Source organism: Anas acuta, chromosome 9 (assembly GCF_963932015.1).
Source record: "Anas acuta chromosome 9, bAnaAcu1.1, whole genome shotgun sequence".
NCBI lineage: Eukaryota > Metazoa > Chordata > Aves > Anseriformes > Anatidae > Anas > Anas acuta.
Window position 1 is genome coordinate 16529922 of NC_088987.1, and position 19662 is coordinate 16549583.

General features: G+C 36.4%; 1 protein-coding gene across 9 annotated transcripts in view; it reads right to left on the reverse strand.

Moving 5' to 3' along the window:
• The window catches only part of STAG1 (STAG1 cohesin complex component), a 178315-nt gene that overhangs the window by 40993 nt on the left and 117660 nt on the right, over positions 1 to 19662 (reverse strand). For 8 of the 9 annotated variants that reach the window (XM_068692780.1, XM_068692783.1, XM_068692784.1 and 5 more), the window contains 9 exons: positions 15881 to 15960; positions 13237 to 13344; positions 10844 to 10958; positions 7820 to 7937; positions 6578 to 6681; positions 3561 to 3653; positions 3349 to 3438; positions 2964 to 3167; positions 848 to 918 (listed from right to left, as the gene is read on the reverse strand). In XM_068692780.1, coding sequence (XP_068548881.1) covers positions 848 to 918; positions 2964 to 3167; positions 3349 to 3438; positions 3561 to 3653; positions 6578 to 6681; positions 7820 to 7937; positions 10844 to 10958; positions 13237 to 13344; positions 15881 to 15960 — 983 coding nt within the window. The remainder of the gene's footprint in view (positions 1 to 847; positions 919 to 2963; positions 3168 to 3348; positions 3439 to 3560; positions 3654 to 6577; positions 6682 to 7819; positions 7938 to 10843; positions 10959 to 13236; positions 13345 to 15880; positions 15961 to 19662) is intronic. The other variant, XM_068692785.1, reaches the window with a different exon arrangement.

Sequence of the window (19662 nt, forward strand, 5' to 3'; positions counted from 1 at the left end):
AGGTGGCAGAAAAAGGATCCTCTCAAATCCTGTCATAAGGAAGAAATGCTCTGTGGCTCTCAGACATCTGAATATGAAGCTTTCCTACATGCTTAACAAGAGCAATTACTTCCTATAGTTGATACAAGGGGAAGATTAGTTCTTTGTGCTATATACCAAAATTCAGACAATTCAAGTGAAAATTTCCAGGTTGCTCTACAAGTTATGAGAGTGCCCAAAGGTAGAACTGAGAGCAGCAGAACCCTGGAAAGCTGCTGCCTGGTTCCAGCTGGCTGGTTCACCCTGAGCTTAGTGAAGGAGAATCTGTGTAACCCACAAAATAAAAATGTTGCCAACAACTCCATAAGAAACTATTCCTGGCACTTCTCCAGGAAGAGAAAGCATCTTCCAAATTTTTATCGTCAATCATTAATTATTACTACTGCTCATTTTCCTAATTTTGAGCAGAAACACTTCAAAGGTATTGAGAAACAGAAAACAACTTCTTCCAGGGCTTTCCAAAGCTGAAGGTTAAAGCGAAGATTTATTTTGTATCCACAGGTGTCAGAGATAAGAAGTGTCCTTTGTGCACTGACTCTATGTCATGCAGGAGAGTATCATTTTTGTGGTAGAACAGGTATAAAATCATTTAGTGCAAGGGATGCCATTTGCAAACTAAACCTGTAAAGGTAGCCATTAACTAGCCAAGGACACTGATGAATCCGAGAAGTAGTACAAGTGCCACCAGTCATTCATTGATCTCTATTTCATATTTTACACCTTAAATTTTCTCATGTTTTAACACCAGACACCAGCTGATACTTGCTGAAATGATAACTGCAGATTTTCAAGGGAACAAAACACGTACTTGTGAAAAGAGGTTAACCTCTTTAATGTTGAAAGAACATTGTATATGTCATCGTCATCAGCTTCTTCTCCCTGAAAATGAAAAGAAATTCATGAATGGAGTTCAGCAGTTCACCCGAGAGTACATTTCTGCTCGGAGAGGAGCACATTTCTTTGAGGTTTTATGTTGACAGCAAAATGGAATCTAAATTTTACAGTGACTTTTATCTAGATTCTGTAATAATAATAATTAAATAACTACTGCATAGCACTAGGAAAAGCAAGATCGCTCAACAATATGCAAAAAATAAAATAAAATAAAAAACCTGAACCCCCCAGTAGTAGAAACCATTCCCTGGACAAAAAACAAAAACAAAAACAAACAAACAAACAAAAAAAAACCAAAAAACACACAAACTATCTAATTTTACAGAAATTACCGAACTGCAATTTAACCATGTGCTACCAGTATAAAGCCAAAGGCTTGCCTCACTCTGAACCAGATACCTGCAGATGTCAAATATTTTAAAATGGTCAGTGGGAAAATTCCTTTTTTTTCCATATCCTTCATTGCTATTCACTGTGTCACACATTGTAATACATGACAATTACATTGCACAGAATGACAAATATTCAGAACTGGGTGGAAGCTTTTTTTATTTGCTTTTGGTTTTAAGATTTACAAATCTGAGGAAACAACAGTCCAATAATAAATACTGCACTAGTCAAACAAATCTTGAATTTTTCATTTTTTTACATTTTAAAATATCATTATCCTAATATTTATCGTAAACTGAAAAATACGTGGAAATAAGGCGCTTCTTAAACTTAATTTTTCCAGCAATTTTCTGAAATAGGTAATCCACTTAAAGCAATTCTTCTCCATTTTGTTTTGATCAATCGGAACAATTGTTTAGCTGTTTTCCAGCTAAAGGCCAACAATTAAAACATCTCCCTGCCTTCAGATGCAATTGTCAATCAATGTTTCTCTCATTATCAACCTAGTGGGAAGCCAGAAAATAATGTAATACTTGCCTGACTACAAGCATACAAATTTTCAAATATAAAACCTATTTGAAATGATAAAATAAGCTTATGAAAATTGGTTATTCTGCAAAGAATCACCCAGCAGAGAATATCAAAAAGGCCAGCATTTTAAATCCTTGCTATTGCTATACTTTTTCTTGCTTACTCTCACTTTTGTCTTATTTTTGTCTCCACATCTTCCTCCATGTCATACATCTTTATTTGTATTTACTCTATAAATAAAATTTTATTTTTATTTACTTAGTTTTTATGTAGTCTGAAATGACAAGTTTGTATGTGTAACATATTACTTAAAGACAAAAAAAAACAATAATTTATTTAATACACAGTTCTAAAATAAAGACTGTAGCTTAATTTTCTAGAAATGTATGTCAAAAATTAAGTGGATTTATCACAATGCATGACAATATGATGTGCAGAAAAAGATCTGTGCAGCCACTAAGTTATGTTTAAAAAGCAGGAGAATTATAACAAATTAGGTAGTGCTACAAAAATTTATGTAAAGCAAGAAAAAAGGAGTAAGGTTTCTATCCTTATTTAATGTATTCTGTGTTATGCATTCTGAAGAATAAATTCTTCAGGGGAAGAAAATCCCAGACACCTCCAGGTTTCAGACCTGTATCTTTATTTCCTACTTTCCAGAGCTCTTTCAATAGGCCATCATAAATATTTGACTAAATCCTCTCTTCCATTCAAGACATAATCCAATTTTAATTCTGCAGTCCATTTGGGACTACAGGAATCACCCCAAGCATAAATGTAAATGCACCTTTTTCTGTATTTTTCCTCAGCTTTCACCTATTCATCCATTTCATTTCACATGTGAACTGTTTAAATACTAGAATACATTTTCAGAAGCAGGATTTTCCCGTGGTCTTTGTTTTACAGCATCAATCATTTGCAGATTTAATGCTAGTCCAGAGAATTTTCCACATGAAGAAATAGTTCCAAATAATGATGATACAGTTGCTGATGTACTATCTCTTCACATAGATAACTTCATGACTTAATAGGAATATAGGAATATTTTTCTCCAGTCTATCATAATGTACTTTACATAGTCTAACTAAATTCATTTTAAGGAAACAAACCTCCTGCAGCAGATCCTCTACAGAATGGTTGAATCGATCCACAAATTCATCAATAAGTTGGCTGTGGGCTATGTCAACTCTGTTTTGGATTGTATATTCTTCACTACAGAGTATGCTGTAGGTTTTGCTGCAGGCTTCAAGAACATCCGATTCCACATGCTTTTCCACAACAAACTTAATCTGTTTCAGTAAGGCATCCAGATGCTGTAGATCAGAAAAGAAGCTCAGCTTTCACCTTGTCTGAACAATGAAACTCAAAGAAAAAGTCAGTCAAAAATACACCAGGTTAGATTGCTAATATGCCAAATGAAGGCACAGTGCTGTGTGACTACAATAGCTATCAGATACTTGAAAGCAACCAGCATTCTTGCCCAAGGTACTATACCTTTTCCATTCTGCCAGTGCTATAGATTTCCAGATCAAAATACTGAGGGATTTGCAGGAGATTTGCAACCTTCTCTGCATCAGCGGAATACTAGAACATCATTGAAACAAAACAAAACAGTGAAGTAAAAATAAACATCTACGCTACAAAATAAAAAAGTTTAAAGTCAGTTGTAAATGCTAGTGAGGAATTTATTTTGTAGAAAAAAGTACCTTTGAAAGCAACATAGGAAGTGCAATAATGAAATGCTCAGTCAATTTATTTCTGTCATCTATCTGCGTTTTTCTTTCTTTTGCTGTCAAGACCTGCAAGTGATCAAAAATAGCTACAGTAAATATAATTTATTCATATAGTATTAATATTTTTGATGTTGATATTAAAAACAAAAACTCATGCAAGTACATTTTTAATAAATCAAAAGAGGAGGGAAAAACATTCAGAAACATTTAGATTGAAGAGTGATTAAATAGGAGGACCATGTGTCCTAAAAGAAGTGATTGAAAACAAAAATATCACATCATCCAGACTGATATTGTTGCTGTACATTAACATGTTCTTAGGATTGAAATTCAAATATAACCCAAGTCAGTGGAACTTTTGTTACTGCTTCCAAATGAATTGCGGTCTGCCTCTCACACATTAAACAAAGTGTTCATTGTAGGACCTCAGGGCGAACTGAAGTATAATTAAGAAAGCCAAAACCAAACCTCACTGTAACAGTGACTTTCATTAACAGATTAATGGCCTCATCTCTTGACTGGAATGTAATTCTCAATGAGAACATGCATCCAAGTTCACAGAACTCATTTACAAATTTCAGTGACAGGTATGTTGAAGCTACAAATGCTGTCATCACAAAACCACCTTAAAACAATGAATAGATAGATAATAATAAATACAGCATGATTCATAAAAGCTTAGAGTTGGCTTCTTGGCTTCAGAAAAGGGCAGTGGTCATATAGAATACTTTTGAAAACAAATAATTATAACAAAATATTAAAATTAGCTGAAGATTTACATATAGCAAAGCTGCCAGACTGCACAGTAAGGGTTACAAGCTAAAGTCAGAGTGGAAACTATTTCACAAGAACATGAGTGCATAATTAGAAATCTACTCCCATTTCAGCTCAGAGAATATGCTAGTGAGATCATGAGAACATGACACACCTCTACTGACAAGTCAAGAGATCTCTGAAGTTACCAACCCACAACTCATGATCTAACTGAAAAGAAGCAAAAGCTAAATGTCATACCTACACCTCTGAGTCAGTGGGAAACAAAACGTGCTTGGATGACAAGTAGCCTATTGGGTAAGCAGGAACCCCAAATGACCATGGAAGTGAAGGGGAACAGCTAAAGGTTTGTCAGTAAGGTCAGAAAACACTTCCATAGTACACAGCAGATGGATACACAGGGCAGCAAATACAACTCCCGTACAAGCACACTGTGCAGCTCTCGCCCATGCCAACCAAAGCTGCTGGCTCATCAGAAGGCAAGATGAATGCAGCTAGCAACTCAGGATCCCACACTTGAACAACCCAGTCATATCCTGGTGACCTAATATCAGTTCAGTGGCACTATTACTTAAGCTGGGTCCCTAAGGATGATCTTGACGCTCTTCTGATCATCCTTCAGAAGTTGACATTTATTCTTGACCTTTCTAAAAATAGAGACATTGAAAATCTAAGGCTAAGAAATTTTCTGAAGTCAACTGAAATGTAGATCTTTCGACAGAGAAAAATTCCCCAGAAAGCTAATAGTTACACTATTTAGTGTTCCAAACAGAGAATACAAACATGAATATTTCCTTTAATTTAAAGATCGTTTCATCTTCTAGAATGGTTTACAGCTATAGGCAAAACATGAAGTTATACTTGCAATATGGTTTTAGTAACAGCAGATATTTACACGCCCATGCAAATCTGAGAAAGTACCTTTGTAGATTGCCCCCCTTATCCCTGAAATGTTTTAATAACTTATGAATTTATTAGAATATGCATTATAAAGTAAAGTACAAAAAGCAAGTTTAAATTGATGGCTTCCTGGAACATTTCCTGGCATGCTGTTTTAGGATATGACGCTAATCTGTTTTTGGTACATAAAAATTAAGAAGCTAAGTAGCTGTGTTTAGTTTAGCAATAAAGTGTGGTAAGTCTATCTCTAGATTTCACCTTAAGTAGGTCTGAGGATTCCTTTAATAATCTAGTTATGATTATTCAGAGCAAAACCTAACAGAAGTACCAAATGTTCACACGGTTTTATTTCATTACCTTCTAATCTAAATAAGAGGGGGACTAAAAAAAATGAGGGAAAGAAGTTTGGGAAGCTAAGACTCTTTTGGAGTGCGAACGCTGTATTTATAGAGAATAAAGGTGAAAGCTGTTGATTACCCTGACCTGGTGACTTACACTCAAACACTTAAAGGGCATGCCTAGCCTTAGGAATGGAATTCAGCTGATGTAGATCTCCAAAGAGCCACTATATAATAAATAAAAAAGAGCCTAGAAAACAGTATGGTCAGTATATCAAATTTTGAAATTTTATGAGCACTCAATGGAAAAGGCCTAAGAGGATGGATATATAACACCACTGAAGCATTCAGGTTGGGATGGACCTTGCAAGGTTGCAGTCCCATCCCTCCCTCCTGCTCAGAACCAGCTCTGGGGTCAGACGATGGTGCTCAGGGTTTTGTCCAGTGAGATCCTGAAAACCACCAGTAATGGAAACTGCACTATCACTCAGCCCAGCCTATTTTGCAGTACTTAACTACTCTTGAGATGAAGCTACTGTTGGCTTCTTCTTCAACTTTCATGTCCATATTAGCAGCACATTCCTTTTTATGAAGACAGCCAAAGATAATCTTGTTCTACTCCTGAGCTCTATTCTCTCAGTTCTAATCTAGATGAACAGTGAAGGCTGTAGATGCTGGTAGATTCCAAGTCTAAGCCAGGGGTATGATAAAAAGGAAATTTAAAAATAATTAAAAAAATATTTTCATGCTGTAAGTTTGCATTACTTAACTCATCAAAGCAAAACCCAAAGTGAAAAAGAAAAAAATAAATCTAAAAACAGAACGTTATTTTTCTTCAAAAAACGTTCACGTGAAACACCAACTATAAAAATCCCATTTAGAAGTGTCAAAATGTGGTATTAAAGAAAAATATTTTATGTTAATATGGTAACATAATAACACACACAGATCTGAGCTACCCATTATAGTACCACTTACTCTTTTGCCAGTGCCTCTGCCTACTGGAGGGTGTGCTTCAGCAGCTTGTCTGATTGTACACACCATCAGTTCAATAAGAGCACTCTCCTGCCGGTCAGACATTGCTACGGAGGGAAGAGAACAACAAAGATCAGCTTTGATGATGCCTGAAAGGCATCCTAAAGAAGATAAATCTGTGAATGCAGTTGTAAAATACAGGGAAGAGAGAAAAAAAGACATCATTTTGTTCATAAAACGAAAGCTGGCTTGCTCACGCTATGCATTACCAATCACATCACCTTACAATGGATATGGCAGAACCGAAAGAAGTCCAGAGAAAGGCAGTCTGGAAAAATGATGAATGAAGGGGAGGAATACAACAAAGATCTATAAAATAATGAGTGTCACGGAGGACAGAGAGGGACTGACTATTCACTGTCACTCCTTACAAAATATTCGCACAATCATGAAGTATTATTTCTGGTCTTTTTGAAGTACTTCTGTTCACATCTAGAGGGCCAAACCCTGCTAGGCTATACAGAAACCTCAAAAGAACCGAAGTGCCAGGTCCTTTCCTAAGGAAATTATCGTATAAATAAAAGACCACACCTGTAGCAGTGAATACCGAAAGTAAGACATTGAAACACAGAGATGACTGACTACATTGGTTTTTCAACCACCTAACCACTGTGAAGGTACTTGAAGAAGGAAAATCCTAAAGAATTATAAGGGACTTTGAACGACAAACATTAGCAACTCTTTGCTACCAACCTCCCTGGCTACCTGATGCCCACAGATATATTCTTAACCAAAGAAGATACAAAATTAATTGCAAAAGAATTCTCTTATTTTTTTCATTTTAAGAATTCACTAGGATTTAACACTTTCTGGAAAATCCCTATATTTAACTAACACCACCTGAAGTGTCTGTTTACTCAAAATTGTATTAGCGACTGAATTTACTGAAATGTTCATGTATGCACTAGTCATTTAAACATTCAGACAAGAACCCTAGACTTTAATATTAGGCAACAACACTACAGCAGACTTCACGAGTTGGAAAGTGTAATGCAAAACTGCTGCTTCTGAAGCAGAGTGCATTAAAAATGGATGAAATTAAAATCTAAGTAATTTGTACTTCCTCAAATATGCTGTCTAAACAAACCACAACAAATACTTCTATCTGCCACAGTGAAGCACCTTTTTAAGGCATATTTAAAAATATTGCGCAATATCAGTACAGCAGAGAGGTTAAACAAATACCTTCTTCTCCTTGGACTGGTTCCTCCAAGAGCAATTCTGTCATGCATTCCCAGTCTTTCAACAGTTCTTGAGAGCTCTCCCACAAACTGTCCACCAAGTAGGCTGCATGTTCATGCAACTAGAAAATCCAAAGCAATGGTCAGTACAGTGTTCTGGTACAAGCTGTAGTTCCTCAACTGTCACAATCATTTAGGCATGAACTGTGTCCATGTCTTCTTACATGAGGGGGAAAGAAAATTCAGTCTGAAACTAACTCTGGAAGGTCTTCCTTCATCTGAACGATACAACTGCATGACAATGGCAATAAACTTCAATGGAAAATGGAAGTAAAATAAATTGAGCTTATCTTTCCATAAAGTAGCTTGTTGTGAAAAACCTCTCAAAGTTCTGACTTAGGAGACAAAAACTTACATATTCTCACTTTGCTACTGTATTATAAAAAGGAGAGGTGGTGAGACATGAGACTAAAAAGGGTCTGTAATACATTCTTTCTCGACAGGCATTTATTTTTCTGTGCAGAACATGGATATGGAAATATTTTTTAATTTTAGTATAATATCCAGTATCAGTGTGAGACAACAAAATGAAAATTTGTATAATGGTGTTTGTATTACATCTAACTGCTGAGACAGGAAAAAAAAAAGGCATTATTTATCAACACAATTCAAACAATACATCAATAACTGAGACAGAGCATTTAACATTTTAGGAATACAGTAATTATAAAATAAGATACTTACAAATTTCATGCTAGCTGTATGTGCATTTACATTTTGAAATAACCATGTAACAACCCAAAGTCATCAACAGGTACAGTTTTGTGATTTGTCTACAACAGATGGAGTGCCAAAAGTGTTGTATACTAATTCTGTTTTCTCGGAAAACAGCAGCAGAAATCCTACTGATTTCAGGGGGTATAGAATGAACAGTAACTTATTTTTAATTGTAAAAAAGGGTTCTATATGAATGAGCACAACTGTTGTAAACTGAGAAAAATGATACATGGGCTTCTACAGATTTAGAAACTAATCTTTAAACACTATCAAAAAGTAACAAACACATTGTGCAGAGCTGAATTGCTTGCCAGACATGGAAATGACTTCTAAACTGGAAAACACCTGAGAGATTATGGAAGGGGATGCTAGTACGTCTATTTATTTTTCAGTTTCTGTAAACTTTGAGGAAAATGTCAGCTTTCTGATGCTTGTCATAGAAGCACCTTTACTGCCTTCTGAATGCACCTTCTCAGACTGCAGTGATTACATCTTCTCATCCCATGCAGATGGAAACTCCCAGATCTCTAGCTCTTTATTAACACTGGAGTCATGATATCCTACTTTGTTTGAAACAACCTTCTCAAAAACAGAGATAGCAAAAAGCTAACCCTGAGAGAGAAGGGTCTCAGCAAGCAGCGTATGGTTTCTATGAGAAAACATTTTGCTGATCATGGCTTTGGGAGCAAAAACGAGTTTATTCTCTTGTCAGATGCATGGACAAGATAATTCCAGGTAACTCCCCACCACACACGCATGGATTTAAGGCATGAAGAACACTAGGAACGATAGTTCAGCACGGGCACCATATCAACAGATAACAGCTTCTAGTGAGGGACCGGCAATGAACACCAACTTTGACACTGAAATCTGAAAGAATATGTTTGTCCTAATGAAGCAGGCAAGTAAGCCCATTTTCTTATGCTGTATCTTCAGAACAAATATTCCTCATTCTCTGCCAATTAGTCTCTTTGGGCATGTGGTTTTTCTCATCTTCTAGTGGCTGTGGGCATATCTAAGGCCCATGGCTATTTGATCTCTTCACCTAATGACCTATCACTGGGTGATTTACATCAGGTAGCAAAAACTTCATAATTTCTCTGCATTCAGCTCAGGATTTTCACTAGAAGACAGAATGATCTATTGTAATCTACTTTTTGAAGAAGCTGTAGCTAGAAATACATTTAGATAGCTGACTGGAGGCCCACACAGGCAGCAATGTTTCACCCAGTCTTGTTGGTTCTTAAGGTCTTTCTAAACAGTGGTAACATTAACTAAACATTAACACTGTACCTAAATATTATCCTTCCTTCTCAGAATCTCTGATTGTTTATTTTCATCTTCACAGTCAAGTCTTTTGTTCAAGCACTCATAAAAATTCAAACACCTGGTAGCAATACCTTCCTTTTTTGCTTTTTATACAAAAAATACTACCATTCATTCTATTGAGAAATGTTTCTGACACTCTTTTCTTTCAGTCCTCCTTTGCCACCTATTAATTACTGAATCAAATGTATCATTTTTAAACATTTCTCCTTTAGTATCTTCAAAGCTTTCTGTACCTGACAGTTTATCTTTTCAATTTTTCCTCCACTCAACTGCCTTTCCTTGCCTAAGTTACTGTTAGCACTTTTACCATAAAATATCCCATGTATGTAACCTTGATAGACATTAACTGTTAGCACAATCCCATCATGAATGTGGCCATCAAACACAATTGTATATATGCCTGCAGTCTCCATCCTCAGATGTTTTTAAGCTGCAGCTGCATAAAGCCCTGAGCAACCTCATCTTGTATCATAGCTGACTCCACTTTGACCTAAATTGCCCCTCAGATCCTTTCCGTTCCAAATTATGACATGATTCTGATTGTAATTTTGTTCCTTTCTGGTTCAAATAATTTTACTTCACAAAGAGTAACCCCAGAAGTATACTCCTAACTTGGTCATCTAAAAAAAAACCAAAACATCCAGTAACATTTCTACATAGCAATGAAACCTGCTAGACACTGTACTACCAGCAATGAAGCAGTAAGTACATACCCTGGGGACATGCAAGAACAAACTAGACCATGCAGAAGATTTTTGGATTGAATTTGCTTGATGGACAAGGAGATGGGGGCAGAGTAAAGGACATACAGTATTTCTGAAATTATGAAAAAACAACCAACTTGTTACTGTATGTTGCTAAGTCACTACTTAAGTTCCAGGTTCTATTAAACAAGTGAAAATTAAAAATGTTTTTTTTTTACCTCACTTTCAAGAAAGAAAAGAACCAACATTCTAATGAGGTTTCCATTTGGACTATTTCGCCCCCTCCTCTTTGCTAGAGCCTCTTCAGCTTGGGGATCATGTCTGCTGAACAGTCTAAAAATAAGCAAAAGGAGCTGTGATGTTTATCAACACAAATCTTATTTCTTCAAAAACGTGATGAACAGTCATTCCTGATACAGCAGATTTGTTCATAAAGCACAGCAAAAGTATCTCAAGCTCTTTCAAGGGAAAGAGGGCATGACCTCTTCCTGCCTGAAGAGGGAAATTTATCTTCAGTCTTCAAGTTCACAGGGCTGGAGGAATTTCATACAGGAAAAAGCTCTCTAGAACATATTTATACTGAAGGATTTTGTACAGCTTTATATATTTGCTTAATTTACAAAATTTTATATTTTTAGTTATCAAATCTTACAATGGTGGTAGCACTTACAATGTCTCAAGAACTATGGTTGTATCTTCACTGTAGTCGTGCTGACTAACATGTGGTTTAAATAAACCTAACATCCCACTAAACAAACAACCTTGGGTACCAGTAGCGGCACAAATGATAAAGCAAGCTACCAGTCAAGTTACTTTTTTTTTTTTCCCAGGTGAATTATACATTGTGCATTGAGTTCTCTGATACATGGCTAGCTCCAAACTACTCTCACCACTCAAAGTTAGCAGCTTACAGAGATCTCAGATATACCTACATTTCAGCTACAGCAATGATTGTTTTACTTTGAGAAGTTTAAAAACTGCTCCTTGCTTTTACAGAGAAGCTGCAGCCATGAAACAAATTCTAAATGTGAAAGCCAGTATTCTGATTTCACTTACAGAATTCATTGAAAAGGATAAATTACTCACACATTTGTATTTTAGGTAAAGAAATCATGCTTTTTCCTCTGCTCATCTAACAGGTGAGAGACGAGCACCTCAGCAGGTGCTGGAATATCTTAAACATCCACCTCAGGGCTCAGTCAGTGATCTTCTGTATCATTTGCCTTCCTTTGCTAACTACAGAGGGGGAAGCCACTGACTAGCTTACACTTGGAAAGTGGTATTTAAATGTATAAAATTATTCAAGATAAATCCCATCCGAAATTCTTCAAGTAGATTCTATTTAAAATTAACAATTTAATAGAATTTAGATTCTACTTAAAATTAACACATGTCAGCAGAAACAAAGAGAAAACATCTTAGGATTGGGACATTTTTTCCTCGATGTTATTTACTTATACATAGAGAGACATATTTTAACAGAACACAGCATAGTATCTCATTGTAGAGAAAAGTTAGGATAAAGTTTTGTCTTTACACTAAGGTATAGATATGTCTTAAAACAAATTTATTTACCATCTGTTCATGTTTTGAAGTTATTTTTCACATATAATTTATAAGGGAATTTCAGTATGCAACTTTAAAAAAAAACATTTCCTTGTAAAACATCATGTAGGAGACTAAATGTAACCAAATTTTGTAAATTAATTCCTTGAAACAGACAATGTCTGATCACAGAGATGTAATTCCAGAAATCCACACACAAAAGCTTACAGGTACAATGTAGATTTCTAAATCACAAATAAACCACAGAAAATTAAAAAAAAAAAATGGCAAAGAAAAACTGATATTTTTAATTGATTTTTTTCTGTTGTGTATCTTGGCAGTATCTATATAGTAGATAGTATAGTATCTATAAATATATTAAAGAATTTTGATCTCCCAATCACTTAGGGAAAAAGAACACTACTACTAAAAGACATTTAACTGCAAACCCTAAAATCAGAAGGTTAACTACCATGATGTGGCAATGTCCTGCTCACAGTCATCAGTGCAGTATGATTCACATCCATGGAAACAATAGCTCATTTCCTTTGGCATCTTTCAGTACATGAAAGATGGAATCATAATGTAACGTATTTTCAGGGGATGTCAGTGAATTTAGAAACAATGTTATTAATGATTAATACATAAAAACCTCTTAAGTTCACAATTTCGAAATAAACTGGTTTAAAACTTTGTAAAAATTATGACTGCATACCAGGTAGACTGTCAGGGATGGATAAGCCCTATGCTACCATGACAGTAGTTCAGCAAGAACTTCAGGATTTAAAACAACTTTAATATAGTGAGGTGTGTGCAGCCTTTTACAATTAGTCCTTGAGCAATTAGTAAAGATTATCTGAATTCTAGAACAAGAGAAAGGTAAATCTCATTTCTTTACGTATTTAGGTTTTTATTTTAAAGAAGATAGTAAGCCTGTATTTGAAATTACACATGTAACTTGATAAACTGGTGTATTTTGTCCTACTGCTTTTTTTGCCTTTTGATCTTACCAGTACTAGAAAGCATTTATGAATCTGGTCTTCTCCCATGGTACCTGATAACTTACTTCTTGTGAAGGAATTCTCCAGCTGCTACTGCAACAGGCCGGTGTGCTGAATATACCAAGTGATAAACATTCTCACAGTCTTCATTTGACAGAGCTTCTTCACTTCCACTGAAATAGTCAGAAAACACCTCAAGTAAAACTAGTGTTTTGTTTCAATCCCCTCACCTCCTATAAATTGCTTTTGACAGTTACAAGATTGATTTCCTTCGTACAAAATCCTAGATGGAGGAACACTAACATCAAAAGCCTTTGGTTTAATTTCCAAATATGGAAACACTTAAGGGGCCTGTAAGACTGAAAATTTGTTTGATATTCTTCTCTCAGTTGTACCAATACATACAATAATTAATGTAAAAAAAATCATCACTGCTTACAAATCTTGCCAGCTTAATTACTCAAACCACCACACTAACTACAGTATGCATACTGTAAGATACCAAGCACTTATTATCAAGCATTATTAAACTAAAAACCCAGAATGTTACATGAGGAAAACACAATGGCTTGATTACATTTATTTATTTCAATGTCTGTTTGCTTTTAAAGCTAGTAATCCATTAAATATTTAAAATGTTCAAAGTTTGAACTGAGCAACCCTTCCTCTCTCCTTCAGCCTCTTGTCCTACTCCATTCTCAGGAGTTAGGTCTCTTCACATGGCACTCCTGCTCTTTGGCACTGCTGGGCAGGAGGCACCTCTCTGCTGGTTTGGTGAGTGGGAAAGAATACTCCCAATTCCCGCTGCAGAGAGGGCCAGGCCAGGAGGATAAATCTGCCTCAGCTACAGAAGTAGTCAGAAATTCTCTGGACAGAGGCAGCGGAAAACTAAACCCAGATTTCATCACCATACGTGACACAAAACTAGCACTGAACATATACCAATAAAATCATCTAATAATCTCTTCAGGATTGAATCATGATGTGGGCTTAGAATTACAATAGTAATAATATATATAATAATAGTAATAGATACAACAAAAAGTCAATCGCTCTTACAGTAGCTATTGTGCTGACTAGACACATACTCTCACTTTCAAAATTAAGGAAGTGAATCTGATCACCCCATGCTGTGCTGGATGAAAGATGATGAAAAGTTTATTTTGTGTAATTATTTATTGACAAGAACAAGGAATCTTTTACCTCTGTCTCGATAAAACAACAGATTTGGCACCTCTGTAGTTTCTGAGCTTAAGTCAGATTTTTTGTGCAAGTTTTCTGAAACTTGGGAAATTTTTCCTTTTGCAGTGGTATTTTTGAAAAATGCTATGAGCAATGGATCTGTAGTTATATTCCATCAGTGATAGCACTGACATCGTATACAGGAATAGTATTACTTCCCTCCTTGTTTAGTCAGTATTTATCAGAAACATTTATGCATCAGGACTCTATACATCTTATTTGGCTTTGTACCACAAATAATTTTTAATCGGTCATACCCCATCACAATTGTTTGTAACATCTTTTCAGAGCTCCTACCTGCCAGAATGCTGCCCTGTGCTGTTCAATGTGACCTTTATTCTTCTAGTCCAAGAATGATGCAAGCACATTGCTTGCACTTAGCTATGTTTTAATCCCACAACCAAAGAGAAAACAGGACAGGGAAGAAAAAGATGCACTGGACAAATATTGACCTAAAATCTTACTGCATTCCCAATATCCCAAAAGGGATAGTCATGTTCTACATGTTGTTTGTGATATTTGTTATATTTGCTTTAAAAAACATAGTAGATGAGAGATTCCCCTTCTTCCTGATATTATAAGTCTAATATCTGCAAAGCAGCGTGACCCATAAATAAAAAATGAAGCCCAGATTTATTTTACTAAGAGGGAAAGATAGTCTCATCTTTCATATCAATTCTCCATGTCCAAAAATTTCTTCAGAGTCACCAAGTATAACCTATGACACAGGAGTTCTATGCATCCGTTTGTAACGTGCATTTTTTTTTAACATGCTTCAGGGAACATGTGATAAAACCTTAGGAAAGAGTTCCTCCAGCAGCACATTCATGAGCCTGCTGTGGTCACAGGCTGCTAAAGACAGGTTGGCTCAAACAGTCTGTGCATGGGCTGGTTACATGTGGAATGGATCCTTACCTCAGGGAAGCCACTGTACCTGGGTAAGAAAGAACTGGGGCCTGGAAGCATGTCTCCTCCTGCCAGGCCCAGTGTTTTAAACCGCAAGATATCACCACCTCCACATAACCCAAGTAAGGGTGTTGAAGCAACCATTTTCTCCCTGTCAATGTACTTGCCAGATGATTCTCTTCCCAGCTCTATCAGATAATCAAATCTCCTAACCCACCACCTTTGTTACTGCTAGAGTTACTTCAGCAAATGTAACTCATGCTCACAATCATTTTGCCCTTGGCAAATGGTATAAATGCTGCCTGGCATTTTTCCTCAACAGTGGATGCACTAAAACTAAGAGTCTCAATAAATATGCATGTTTTTATACTTTGCCTATTGCATTTCTATGAGATCGAGTATTTCATTTTAGCTTCATGATCACACCATTATATATTCAGTTCATAGTAAATGTAAAGTATCAGATTGACTTCGTTACGCAAGTGAAGAAATCAAATCAATTAAATATTACGGGCTTATGTAACTTTTAGAGGGAATATACTAATTTTGAAGAATACTCACTGAAGTATTAGCGTGACTAATCGAATGGCTTCCACAGCAACATCGTATTCCTTATCAAGTGTCATTGATACAATGCGATCCTGAAAAGGAATTTTATTACAGTGACAAAAAAACACACACAAAAAGCTATCTGATTTAGAATGCTATAGGAAAAAAATAGTACTTTTGTGAAGACAGATCTTTCAGCTGGATGCATGAAAATCCTTTGATACCATTCAATTATTTAATTTACATCTTAGGATGCTGTGTGCTATGTGCACAAAGAACAATAGGTACGCGCACAGAAATGTGAAAAAAAAGCTTGTATACTTTCCAAGAAAAAAGCAAGAAGACTTTGGAGTTGAAACATTGTTCTGCATTGGTCTTACTTAACATTTCTCTTTTCAAAAGGAACGTGTTTGAGTTGTTGGCACAAAAAATGCCCTACTTCATTCCCCTGTAAACAAATAATTTTAGATAAAGTTATATATATGCAATAATATTGCATCTTATGCATATTTGGAAATTCTGTGCAGAAAACTGCACGTGAATATATGCACCTGCATATTGCCTATAAAGCTGGGGCCTTTATGCCTGGCAACACTCTAAGGTTTTAAGTTGGCCTCGACTATTACACTACAGACCTTCCACAAGCAAGTGGGAAATTCCACAGTATGACATTGTATTTTCCTATATTCTTTCCAGCACAGAAAAGCATCCCACTTTCCAATCAAATATGATGATTCTACACCTTTTAAGGACCCAGCAGTTATGAGGAGAAGCCCCCTAAAGTTCTTTATGTTTAGTTTCAGTTTGCTTACTGTCTACCTGCAACACATGTGATTAGTGAGCGTTGCTGTCCTCCCTACGTGGAGAGAATTTCTATCCATCCATAAAAACGTCATATGTCTTGATGTTTTTGTTTGGCTGATCAAGTTAATGAAAATAAATTGGGCCATGTAAAATAAAACTTTATTTCTGTGGCTTGAACTGATTCATAAAGGACTGTGTACTAATATATGATATTTGGGGATGTGAAAAATAGAAGGCAGGAAAAGAAGAAAAGTAAGTGTGTATTGGAAAGCAACAGCACAAGTCGCCAAGAACAAATCAGAACAGAATAAAAAGTGTTTACATCTTTTTTACTCTTCCAGGCATAGAAGGCTGATTGTGTATATAAAGCAACAGATGCTTATTTCAATATTGAAATTTAGAAATAGTATATAAATAATGCATTGTGGCTGTCTTAAATGTTTCCTACTTAACAAAAACAGGTCTGCACAGACACTTCTTGTCACTAATACTGACTGCACCTCTGTCACCATGAAGTTCCTGAAATCCGATGCATTTAACTCTTACAGCTAGACAGTCTTCGAGACTGTGAGAAGAGACTCAGGCAGTGAAATCATCTTCCAAATAGGAAACTGTATATGTTTACAAGATAAAAATTGCTGCCAATTTTCCAAAGTTTGTGGCCAGGCAACAACAACTAACAATAACAATAACAACATCAAGAGAAGGAACTGTGAGAGCAATACTACTCTTAAAAGTATCGGTGGAATTTCACACAGCTCTTAAAAGTCTATCTGAAATGGCAGGAACCACAAGGAGACAACTAACTGCATAGAAAGGAGTAAGAACACAAGTGTAAAACTCCTTTTACACCTCTGAAGGAATCCTGGAAGGGAAGGGCTCTTCTCTCCTGACTACAGAGCAAGAGCTCTCTGAATTTGGAGTCTTTGACAATGACAGATGTGACAATGCTTCTTTATCCAAAAAGGCTGTTCACTCAGTTTTGCCAGGAACACCAGGCATAGCATTAACAGCACAGATGTGTAATTTCTTATTTTCTGCCCAAGTGCCAGAATCTCTCAGTGACGGTACCTGTCAGCCCGATACCACAACCCCTGGAAATGAGACTTTAACACCTAATGCCCCTGGAAGATGAAATTTCAGCAGTGTTCTCGGTTCCAAAACCCAGCTGTTCAATCTGCTTTGACAGAAATTTTCCATGCAGCAGAATATAACACATCTCTATTTTTAACTTGAAATATTAATTTACACTATAAAGATCACTTTGCATTATTTATTAGGCTGTGAACAATACTTGCTGAAGAACAAATCCGCTGCTGCCATTCAAGACATGGAGACAGCACCATCTTGCAAAGGGTCAGGGATGAGGACCGGGAATTAAGTGGCTACAGCTATATCTGCTGATGCTTTGCCTTTGCACTGACTGCAAAAGAGCTAATTCACATATTTTCCATATTGGTTCAAATAATGTTTGCATCAGACCACAAAACAAAAGTCTCTGCTTTGATGGACAAACATGGACAAAGCTTTTTTTTTTGGGGGGGTGAGGATAGACAGGACCTATTTTCAGGCGTATCAACTGCTAGCAACACAAACAGAAATGCTGGACAGAACAGACATCTTCCCTTTGGAGAAGTGACATTATCAGATCCTTCACATGGCTATGTGGTAAAATATTAACAAGCCAATATAAGTAATTCTGGAACAAATCAGTTTATGCTTTTAACAACTAGACCATCTCTAGAGAGATTTCTCCTGACAATTTGAATGGATTGAGCTGAACCGCAGCTGAGCTTCGCGGGTGGATTCAGGGCTACTGCTGAAATATGTGTAAGGAGCCATGGAACCGAGAAGAGCATTTCGCATTCTGCATGGGGTGGTGGTGGAGTTTGTGGTGGCACAGCATTTAAGTTTGGTATCATAGATAGCAAGAGTCTTAATATGAAAGTTTACTCCAGCCTGGTGCCAAAGGCTGCATCCCTGTCAGCACAGCTGCAAGCTGACGTGCAGGCAAGGGCAGCTTTTTGTTCTACTGAATGTGGCTGGAACAGAAACAGGTGAATCTTCCATCGCGTTGAACTTTTTTTTCGCCTATGCTCACACAGACTTTGACCTCACCTTTTCCATAATTTACTTCATAATGTAACAGATTTATATGGACAAAACATCTTTACCGGAACAGAGGAAAGATAAGACTCCTAACAGGGCTCCCTTTCCTCTGATTTTTTCTTTTCACAGCAGTGAAAATTCTTTGCTCCATTCTAAACCAAGAAACAATGTACAGGCTAACATGACTTCTAACGAAGAAAATTGTCTGCACTGTGAAAAAAGCCAGGAAGAAGTATTTAGATGTTTCATGTTCCTGTAGATTTTTGAAGCACATTACTTCGTAACCATTTCTCACAGTGTCTCCCATGGTCAGTTTTCCTGATGGATGAGACAGGTTCAGACTCTAAGCATAATTACTCAGCTACCAATTAAACTGTAGCAGGCTAAGAGAGAAGGAAGCATCCAGTGCATCTAGTAAAGAGAAGCAGATATAGGACCATGAGAGTTTTAGATGCCTATTTCAAATAAATCACATTAGAGAAACAGCAGATACAAGCAAATCTTTAAGTCTGCACAGAAGGAACAAGAAATGCTGCACAGGCTTGGAGGGTTCATGTTTCTGGAGAGCTACCTAATTTCTGGTTGTCCTGAGATGTTAAGCAAACCACACTTACGGAGGTGCTACAGAAGTAGTATGAAGCTTCTACCATCCCTGTTTGCCAGGTACTCTTCTATGAGAGGAAATTTTGAGTTTACTGCAGTGGTTATTGAAACTGACTTTACAATACCAGAAGAATATAGGCGCTGAAGGATCTCACAAAATGTTCTATTTTGTCTCCTACTTAAAAATCAACTCTCTAGCTCAGTCTTGATAGATATCTATTTAACTTGCCCTTAAAAACCTCAAAAGAAGGAGATTCCATCACCCTTCTCATCAGTCT